At 29.2% G+C, this 11,462-nt stretch overlaps 1 protein-coding gene across 1 annotated transcript; it reads right to left on the reverse strand.

The window, feature by feature from the left end:
* Positions 1-1,247: 1,247 nt before the first annotated feature.
* On the reverse strand, positions 1,248-2,498 carry LOC130950257 (uncharacterized). Its single transcript, XM_057878776.1, has 2 exons — positions 1,671-2,498; positions 1,248-1,499 (listed from the first exon to the last, which is right to left on the reverse strand). Exons 1-2 carry the CDS (start codon positions 2,496-2,498, stop codon positions 1,248-1,250), a joined length of 1,080 nt encoding a protein of 359 aa, XP_057734759.1.
* Positions 2,499-11,462: the final 8,964 nt, after the last annotated feature.

An 11,462-nucleotide genomic window follows, 5' to 3' on the forward strand; every position in this document is an offset into this window, starting at 1 on the left:
ACTCGATACTCTTGACCCTACGACGTAAGTGTGACGGGCACTATATAAATTCCCGGGAATGTTACCCCATTGAGCAATATTGATTATTTGAGAAAAAACTATGCATAGACTCTTGGGGATGCACGTCGGGGGACAGTCTAAGGACAATTCAGACTTGTCGGGTTGGCTGGATAACCGACAGATGAGCCTCATCAGCCATAGGACAGGCATGCATCATATGCATTTGTATGCTTTGTTTGGGTTGAACTTGTTTGGTTTGCCTAATTGCTAAACTGTCATTAACTGCTACTTGAACTATTTGCTGTACTGTACCTACTTGTGCTTTCCTTGTCTGTCTTGCCTGTGTTTGTTCTGGCGTGCTACATTTGAGAATGAACTGGGATGCTGAATTAATGATTGTGTTGTTTGATTGCGTGGTTAATTTTTTGAGGTTTTTTTTATAAGAAAGGAAAGATTCGGATTTCTGAAAGATTAAACATTGTTTCTTTGAAAGGGTTTGAACGATTTCCTATTAGTTTTAAAAGATTCATAAGGCAATGATAATCACTGAGGTTGAAAACAGTTTCTTAATAAATATCTTATGACAACTTTGAAACTCCGTGGTGAGACCATGTGGTTAGGTTCTCACCCCCTACAGCTTTACCCTTTCAGGAACCGGATGAAGAAGCATTAAGAAGAGAGTTATATTGCGTTTGGTTATATGCTGTTGTATTATTTAGATTATTTTTTCCCTCGTCTTATTATTACAAGTTTGTAAGAGGGATAGGAATTGTATGTTTTATATGTATAATAATTGAATTATTATGTAAGGAGTTTGTATGAATCTATGTCTGCTTGTATTTATTTTTTTCTTAAGATAAAGTATTTATTTCCGGTTTTCAAGGGAATCAGAGGTACAGTGTCGAGTCACAGGCTCCTATTTTAATATTTAGTATGTAAAGTAGTCGTAATACTTCTTGCTATCTGAGTGGCGCAGCCGGGAGCGTGACTTCTGGTAGTGAGGGTGTTACAAACGTTCCCCCGTACTTGCCATACAGATGGGTGCCGTCGATGCTGATTAGCGGCTTGCAATGGCGGAATGCCTCGATGCAAGGTGGAAACGTCCAGAAAAGCATGTGAAAATAACATTGAGAATCGTCTACCTGTCCTCCAACTCGAACGGGGCTAGTCCTTATGACTGCAACAGTTCCAGGCATCGTCAACTGGACTCCCAAGACCCACCTGGGCAGCTCGTTGTATGACTCATCCTAGTCACCGTAGATGAGAGCAATAGCCTTCTGCTTCGCCATCCAGACCCTCCGGTAAGTCGGCCTAAACCCAAAGTGTGCTGCCGTGGCATTCAGGAGCACCTTGATGCTAACGGATGCATCAGCCCTAACCATTGGCATAATGAACGCCGATATCACATGATAATCCAAACTCCTGTGGTCACTGGATATGGAGGTGGCAAGACAAGTGTGAGGTCCATTGTATCGTTTGACCTCCCAAATGCCCTTGCGCTGCCGCAGACTCAGTCAAATCAACCATGTGCACCCATTCCCAAACTCAGAACACTTGCCCACATACCGACGATAATCAGACTCCACAACCTTATACTGTACCCCTCGCCAGATGCTGTAAGTCTTGACACTTAACAGGGCCTCATCTTTATCCTGAAATTACTGACCAACCTGGAACTCTGTCAGACCAGCAGTCCCTTCCGCATCTCTAGCTCCGAATCCAACTGAGTGCCCAGAAACCCCCTCCTGCCTCATGGCATCCAAGTCCAGAGAGGAAAAATGTGGTGGATACTGCTGTGTGCCAGAGCTAGAACCACCTACCGCCAATGCAGGCTCACTCCCTCCAATATCATCACCGCTGTCATCGTCAATCATATCCGGCTCTACGTCATCCTCCTCTGCATCACCCAAAAATCCGTCTCCAACGCCAACCGGTGCAACACCCACTAAAGCGTTCGGCATATTTTCCCTTGCCCCTACCTCGTCGCCTACGCTGCCATTGAGGTCAACAACAAAAGACGGGGAGGCGACAGGTTGGACCACTGGTGGATACACAGGGACGGAGGAAGAAGCAACGGCAGGCCGGGAACTAGAACCTGCTGGAGTGGCTAAACTGGTCGTATTCCGGTTCGAACCGCCTGAGCTGGATACCACATCAACCAGCCGTGCCAACAACTCTGGTGTCCTCACCTCCGGAAACTGCCGCCGACAAAGAAACATTACTTGCAAGTCCACATCACTACTAATCGTGAAGCAATCATACTTCACGGTATTCTGTAGCACCGTAATTGGAATGCGATAGAAAAACTTCTTAACCCGCTTTGCACCCTCCAGACCGAGCTTCGTCAGTACAGCTCTAACAAGGTCATCATAGCTCGTCGTAGGAGTAACGACAATACAGAGAGGATTATTATCTGTGAACTTCACTCCGGAACGGGTTTTCCTCTTAACAGATCCTCTGTGGTTAATCAAAACAACAAAACTCTCCTCACTAGCCATCTTACTCCCTCTAATGAGACTAACTCATGTTTACACCCATATATATAGGCCTCAATCTCCAACTAATTTGAACCGGTCTGGTTTGAACTAGGATTTGTGTAATTCGAACCGGCCTGGTTCGAATTACTTCCACAAGCATCTCTCTCTATAATTCGAACCAATCTGGTTCGAATTACATTCATTATTAGTTCGAACCATGCTGGTTCGATTTATTAACAACCCACAACAAGTAATTCGAACTGGCCTAGTTCGATTTATTACCAAACGCAATTCGAACCAACCTGGTTCGAATTATATAAATATATGATCTGGCTTATTGCTGAAACGAAATTCGGTTTGGCTGATATGCGTAAATTTGGGAGAGCAATGGCTTATTATGGTTTTTTTTACCCTATATTTTTTGTTAAGGATAATTTGGTCATAAATTTTAAGATTTTGGTAAAAAGAACGATTTTAAGTGTTTGTTTGGACGCCATTATTTTAACAAAAAAATATATTTTTTTAATATTTTTTATTTTTTAGTGTAATTGGCAAATTTTTAATTGTAAAAATAAAAACACTAAAAAAATAAAAAACATCTTTTTTGAGAAGTTGTAATTTACATCTTTTTTTTAAAAGATCTTTTTTTAAAAAAAAATATTTTTCATGTAATAAATAAACAAAAAATACTTTTATATTGTTATACCCAAACATAATTGATAGATAAAAAGATATTTTTGCATGAGATACCAAACATAAAATTACTTTTACTTTTTCAAAGATCTTTTTAAAAAAGATAACTCGACAAAAGATCTTTTCTTACAAGTTCACCCAAGCAAGCCCTAAAACTAAGTTAAACGTTAGGGATGATTTTGTATGTAAAAAAAGGTTGCGGATCTGCGATCTCTTAAATGAGTATTAGAAGATTATGTCATTTGAGCTATAACTCATTGGCGACCAAAATCACCCTTATTAATACTAGCACCTAGTCAAGCATCTAATATCTATCAAATCAAATTTTTATTGATTATTTTTTATATTATACAAAAAAAAAATTATACCCCAATAGCTACAAATTTTATAAAGAGTATAACTCGAATGAATTAATTTAAAATGTTCTCTATTTTTTATTTTAGTGTTTAAAATTTTACTAAAATTATGTGAGATGGATAAAAAACTTGTTAGAAAAATAAAAATTTAAATCAAATAATGCAACCACAGTTTTTGTTATATGTAGATATAGATAAAATAATATCTTTTTATTAAAAAATATTTAAATAATTTTTTGATATTTAATTAAAAATTTGACATTTTATGATATTATGGTAAAAAAAAATTTCAATAAAGATAATATTAGAAGTATAAACAAAAATAAATTAAACGACACAATAAAAAGTAAATAAATGATATATTATAAAAAATATTTAATATTAATAATTTCATTTACATTTAAAAGTTTAAGTTTTACTTTAGATAATTAAATAATTAGATTATTATTAGTTATTATTATTATTTATTTTAAATTTATATAATACAATAATTTTAATTTTATTATTGTATTAACATCTAATAATATAAATGCTTTTTATATATGATTTTTTTTTAAGTGTGGGAGCAAATAAATTATTACAATGGAGACAATTATCTACATATATATACTTATTATTAATTTTTTAAAAAAAGTTCTATGAAAACAATTGCTCCCACACTAATATATATAGATCCATTTCTGATTTAATATATATATTTTTAATATAATATATATATAAAAATAATTATGTAAAATTTAGGCTAAAATTTTTAAATATTAGAATAATTTTGGTGTTTTTTTTTAAAAAGTGATGATATCGTGTTTTATACACGTGAAAAATTTTGATACAAACATAATTTAATATTATCGAATTATTATTTATTATATTTTTAACTTTTGAAAAATATAAAATGACAGTAATATTTTATTTTTAAAAATTATTTTTGCTAAGAATTTTTTTTTGGTGTATTGGCTGCATATTGATGAAGGAGGTGTGTGGTGTCGCAGTTAACACGCCTGAGTCATGGTTCTTGAGTTAACGGGGAGTGTGCTGATGTGGTGAATAAGGACGAATGGTAGTCCGCTGTCAAGACGTGGTGCTGTGAAATTCGTGAAGTGGTGTAAAATTTCGTTGAGTCCCAACGTTGCAGCAACACTACGGGAGGGTGGGAGGGAGGCGTGTTGCAGGCCTACCTGCATACAGGGAACAGTCTCCCACTATAGTAACTAACAAACAGTCCTCAATCCTGTATAAATTCAATCTTCTTTCTTTTCATTGAAGCACACAAAGAGAGCGCTAAAACAAGAAACTGAGAGAGAACAAAAAAGGATTGTATGAGCGTGTAGCTTGAAAGAAGGAAAAAAAATTATACGGCGCAGTAAAAGTGAAGAGAGTATTGACAGCAGTAGTGATAATAGTGTGTAGTGTGAATATTGATTTAGAAGAAAAAAAATTGAAAAAAAAAAGTATTAGTTTGTAGGGATTAAAAAATAGTACGTAATTATATGGCATCTAAAAAATATATTATCAATTATTTGGATCATCTAACTTATGTAAGTTGATAAATTTTATTTTTTTATGTATTTAAATTTTTAAAATTTTTTTACGTATAAAAATATATGTAATAAGAATATTATTTTTTGTATTTTATGAATATTTTAGAATAAAATTTTTATTTGTAAAATACAATTATATTCTATTTATGAACGTTAATATGTAATTTTTTTGTTAGGATGAGATTAATTATCTGTTATAAAAATACTATAATAAAATATATATTTTATAATTTTTGTTATGAATAAAAAATAAATATTTTGATTTTTTAAAAATAAATATGTGGCTGCAAACATGTATTTTAAAATATTAATACATAAATATTATAATAAATATAATTATAATAAATAAATATGTGGCTGACTCAGTACGTCCTCACGTGTTGTTTGATTCAATTAATTAGGTTTCGCCACGTGTCAGCACGTCTCCTGTGTGCTGACTCTGCACGCTCTCCACGTGCTGCTAATTTTAACCAACCAGTCCTCGTCACGTGTCTTTCACACTTTCTGTGTGATGTATGTAAGTCTAGGGATGACAAAATTTTCTGAGACACAGGGATCTCTACGGAGACTGCCCTGAATGGGGATCCGACTATGAAAATTTTTTTTCATAGGGATGGAGATGGGGGACAAAATTTCTCCGAAACAGGCGCGGGGACCCGAGTAGGGATCCCCGCCCCATCCCCGCTAATCCCCGAAGTTCATAAATTTACTGAATTGTTCTTAATAGTTTATTTCTTATATATGTTTTTTAGAAACCCAAAACTCCTAATCCTCATTTGAATAACTCTTCTTCAATTCAGAAATCTCTAACGCTGTCCATACTCTATCCAACCTCTCTGCAGCCACCCTCTCGCTGCTCTCCATTCTCACCGCATCGTCACACCTCAACGTGCCATGATCCTCACTGTGTCGTGCTCTCTATTTACGGCGTTCCTTTCCGTAACTTTGTTGTCGTGTCAATTCTCCTCTCTGTTGCCGCGTCTCCCACCTTGTCGCCGTTGCGTTCCCCCATTGCGTCATTTTGAAGAAGTCACCATCTTGTTGTTTAGATTTTTTTGTATAAAATCTTGTTATTTTTGTATAAAATAGATACTTACATCTCTATTCATATGGAAATTAATAATTAGTTAGAACTATCAGATAGATAGGGAATGAGATCCCCGCAAAAAATGGGACCCTGTAAAAAATAAGGATGAAAAGCAATATTCCTCCACGATAAAAAACAGGAACAAAAATGGAAAATAAATTTAGAGGCGGAAATGAAAAGCAAGAAGGCATTCTCCACCTCCATCCTACCCCATTAACATCCCTATATATAACATGCTCTTGCGTATTAGACTTGTCATCTGACATATTCACTAATGTGTAATATATTTTCTATCTTCATTTCTAACTAAATCACCTCCCTTTTACCATAACAAAATTCTTGAGCCTTTTATTTTTTACTATTCTTTTAATTTTTAATCAAAATGATAATGCCGACTCTTTCACAATGGCATAAAAGATAAAACATATCTATTGAGTAATGTTTGGGAATTATAGCCCTTTTAAACCCGGAAAAAGTTTCCTTCCAAAAATTGAAAGCAGTTTTAAACACATGTGGCAAACGTTTGTACTTTGTACCTGAAAAGTATATTACTCCAAATAGTAGTTTTATATCTTTTTATAAATTTCTACACATACTAAATCAACTTAAAATATAAAAAGTAACTATAGATGATTTTATTAAGTAAATAAATAGAGAAAAATAAATAAATAGAGAAAAAGGAAAGAAGAGACACTTTTTAATTTTAATATTGACCTTTCAATAGTATTTTTCAGTATTGTTAAAACTCGGGGTATTTTACGATAATGTAAAATCTATAAATTAAACCTTCAAATTTGTTACTTTTGATTTTAAATTTTTTAAATATATAAATTTAATTCTCATATTTATTATTATTTTTATTTAATTTTATTTAAATATACAAATTTAACTCTCAAATTTATCATTTTAGTATTTATTTATTTTTAATGTACTAATTGGAGGATCGGATCCTCTATTTTGTTTTACGATTAAAAAAAAATATTTCAACATAAATAAAATCTTTTAATTTGTGTACCATAAAATTTAACTGTCAAATTTTTTTGTAAATTTTATTACTCCTCAAAACTAAAAGTCTAATTTTTAATTATAATTTTGAAAATAAAATAAATTTTATATTAAAATAATACACCAACTGACTATTACACCGGATTGCATTTTCTTCCATCTTTAAAAAAATTAGCCGAGAAGAGATGATGTCTCCCATTGATTGAGGCAGTGATATTGGAATGCATTATCGTAAAGGTTTTTAATGCAACATTATTGACGTTCAGAACACTCCATTATTCAACCCACTCGTTTGGTCGTTCCCACGAAGCTTTTATCTACATATTCCACGAAATCTTTTCCGCTGAGTCACACCACCTGTTTGGGATTTAGAATGCAATTTTCAAGTCTAATCAAAATCAAATCTCATCAATTTAATAAAAATAAATAACAAGCAAGTTTCCTTCCCGAAACGCCCTCAGACTTAACCCGCAATGTGGAATTTTCCTATTCCTACCTAACAAACAAAAAGAAAGAAACAACCCCGAATCGATCCTACTAAAGCAACGAAGCCGTGAAACTGTCATTGACTGACTAGGCAAATGGGCCCCCGCCTACGTGAGAGTACTAGATGCTCGGTGATAATTACTTTAAAAAAAAATCGCGACAAAAAAAAAACAGATAAAAAAAGAAATAAGCACAACCCTATCTATTCTATTATATAAAAATCGGATGTCTGCATTTAATGATAAAGCTGACGTGGCATGCTTCGGAGAGTGTTTTTCGATTTAATTGTTTTAACTCATTCAATACAATTTATTACACTGACTTAATTATATCAACTAATTGATTTGATTAGATATTTAAATATTTTTCTTAATATAATTTATTATAATTTATTACTTATTAATTATACTACATTATTAATTCGTTATATTAGTGAATTAATCTTTTCATTTATAAAGTCTAAAATAAATAAATAAATTTTATTTATTCTAATTAAATTTGTTTATACTATATATGAATTACGTCTATTCTATATATAAAAATCGAATTTCTACACTTAATGGTGGAGTTGACGTAACATGCTTCGAGTGTTTTTCGATTATTTCTTTTAACTCATTAAATATAATCTATTTGAGATAATTATTCAACTAATTGATTTGATTAGATTTAAATATTACATAATTATTATAATTTATATCAATTTATTTTAATAGTATTATTTCCTAATTTTTTTATATTCTGGTAGTATTTTTTAATTTATTAAATCAATTAGGTATAAATTATGTATATTAATTAATGATTTGATTAAATTATTAATAATTAAAATAATAAATCTATAAATAAAATAAGCAAATGAGATATTTTAACTAATAATTAATCAAATTAAATTATATGTATTGAGTCAAATCAAATCATGTGAATTAAATACTAAACTAAATATGATTATTTCTTGCTTATTCAATTAAATGCAATAAATACAAATTAATTTTATTAGATAATATAATTTTCTGGTCTTCTATATATAGACAACCAAACAAAATGATAAGAATCATCATTTTTATCGCTCTTGCTATTTCAACTCTCTTTTCTTCTTTTTTTTATGTAAAATTTCTTTTACGGATAAATGAAAAGGTATAGATGAATAATATTCGTTGATTGTTTGTTTATAACTCAAAAATATCTCAATTAAGCCTTATCGTTGCTGATGGAATTGGATGACAATGTGCTCGGCATACTTGCGGCTTAAGAAATCAAGTCATGTGCTTGAGGTGCACCGATGCAAACTTTTGGAGCACTGCCGTTGAATTCATTGTATAGTTACAGCAAATTATGATATAGTTAAAAAACGTTTATGCATGCATGCTATTCTTCTTTATATATGTATCCCTCTATTTTTACAATTCACATCTTTATATATTAGATTCTTTTTGACATCTTTATAAATAATTATTTATTTTTATAATTACTATTTATAAAATTTATTACATAATTTTCTCCTCTTAATATCAATATTTAATGAATATAAGATACAAAATATTATTTATATTATTTAACATACAAAACAAATATCTTAAGTCATTATGTAGAACAAGAAGTATAATAGTGCAAATACTTACTTACTATTTATTTTATTTATCTATTCTATTATATAAAATTAAGTTTCTACACTTAACGATGGAGTTGACATAGCATGCTCCACAGAGTGTTTTCCGATTTAGTTATTTTAACTCATTCAATACAATTTATTACAATTACTTAATTATATCAACTAATTGATTTAATTGGATATTTAAATATTAATATAATTTATTATAATTATATTACTTAATTAATTAGACTACGTTAATTGTAATTCATTGTATCAGTGAATTGATTTTTTCATTTATGAAGTCTAAAATAAAATAAATTTATTGTTTATTCTAATTAAATTCATTAAATTGGATGACGCATAGCAACGCATACGGTGGCGGAATAGACACAACAATGGTAGTGATGGGCAGGTGGAATAACGGCGACGAGATGGAAGTTGCATGTTCTTCTCACTGCATTCGAAAGCAAGTCAAGCAATATTTTATTCTTCTGGGTTTTTGGGAGTAAGGTCACAGAATTGAGGGCAAGAAAAGTTAGGTGGCTATTTAGTTTTTCAAGGTTTTTTTTTGTTCTAGATTTCTAAATACCTAAAAGAGTACCGTGTTAAAGATTGTATATCATTTATTTCTTTCTTTTTTTTAATGTAAATGAATATAAAATAGATTAAAAATTGTGTACGAAAAAGTTAAATTAAGTTAGACAAATATATATTATTATTATATTATTATTATTATTATTATTATTATTATGTAATTGAATAATTAAAAAAATAATTAAAAAACATCGTTATCCTTGAATTTAACTCTATCTATTATGCAAAATCTCTATTTATATCTAGATACATCTCATTAATAATTATAGATAAAAAAATTTTATTAATTGCATTTTAAGTTTTCAATTATATGTTAGAATTAATTTTTTAATCTAAAGTTAATGTAAAAAATAAAAAGAAATTCACATCAAATTATTTAGACTATAGAGTCATTAATAAGTTTTTGACCAATAAGATGTCATTCATTTTCTCTAAAAGTTTAAGTTGTATAAATATAATTAGATAATTTTAATAAGAATAATATTATACATTTAAATTTATCTATTCTATTATATAAAAATTGGATTTTGTACTTAATGATGAAGCTGACATAGCATGTTTCTAAGAATGTTTTTCGATTTATTTCTTTTAACCCATTAACTGTAAGTTATTACGATAAATTAACTATATCAACTAATTAATTTGATTAAATATTTAAATATTATAATTTATTATAATTTATATCAATTGATTTGGTAGTTTTTTAATTTATTTATTTTAATATTTGTTAGTATTTTTAATTTATTTCTTTTAATTTATTAATCCAAATTTATTGTGTGTACTAATTAATTAATTTGATTAATTTATTAGTCATTAATAATAAATCTATGAATAAAAAGGCAACTGAGATATTTTCAACTAATTATTAAATCAAATCAAATCAAATTATATTGAACTAAATTCGAATCATGTGAATTATGGACCAAATTAAAATAAAATAATTTCTTACTTATTCAATACACTTTTGTATTTATAATAAATTGTTGTCTACTTCAATATATGAAATTTTATGAATTTTTATTACGCAATTCACTTTAACACAAATAAATTAATTTATAAAAATTTAAACTTGAACGCTTGCTATGATTAAACTCAAATTTTAATTTATTTTGTCATATTATTATATAAAATTCTTTGATTAAACACTTATTTGATTACGAAATGATATTATATATTACTTTATATTGACAATTAAATTTCAGTACTACATAATATTATATTTTAGGTAATTGTATTTTTTTGTTATATTAAAATTATTATATAATTTTAAAATCATTTAGTTATGTTTATTTTTTTAAAAGTATTGTCATTATTGGAGAGTAACTAATGTTTGTGATAGTATAAAATTAAAAAATAAAATACAAAATATTAATAAGTGTGTTTTTGAAGTATAAATCTTGAAGTAAATATATGTAATTATAATTAATGATCATAATTAAAAGTTTATTTTATTTCAATTTGTTCAGGACATTTTATCTTAAATTTTATTTTTTTATTAATTAGTATTTTTTTGTACATTTAATTATCATTAATTTATATAAATCAAAATGTAAACTTAAAAGATAGATACGTATATAAAAAATAAAAATATTTTTTGTTCGTTAGTAAAAATGTATGTCATTTATTTTTTTTTTTTGC

Source organism: Arachis stenosperma, chromosome 9 (assembly GCF_014773155.1).
Source record: "Arachis stenosperma cultivar V10309 chromosome 9, arast.V10309.gnm1.PFL2, whole genome shotgun sequence".
NCBI classification, from domain to species: domain Eukaryota; kingdom Viridiplantae; phylum Streptophyta; class Magnoliopsida; order Fabales; family Fabaceae; genus Arachis; species Arachis stenosperma.

Coding starts and splice junctions, on each gene's coding strand:
- LOC130950257 (XM_057878776.1), bottom strand. CDS start 2,498: ATGGCTAGTGAGGAGAGTTTTGTTGTTTTGATTAACCACAGAGGATCT. Junction 1,500..1,670: donor CTGGTCTGACAGAGTTCCAG/GTTGGTCAGTAA, acceptor AGTCTGCGGCAG/CGCAAGGGCATTTGGGAGGT.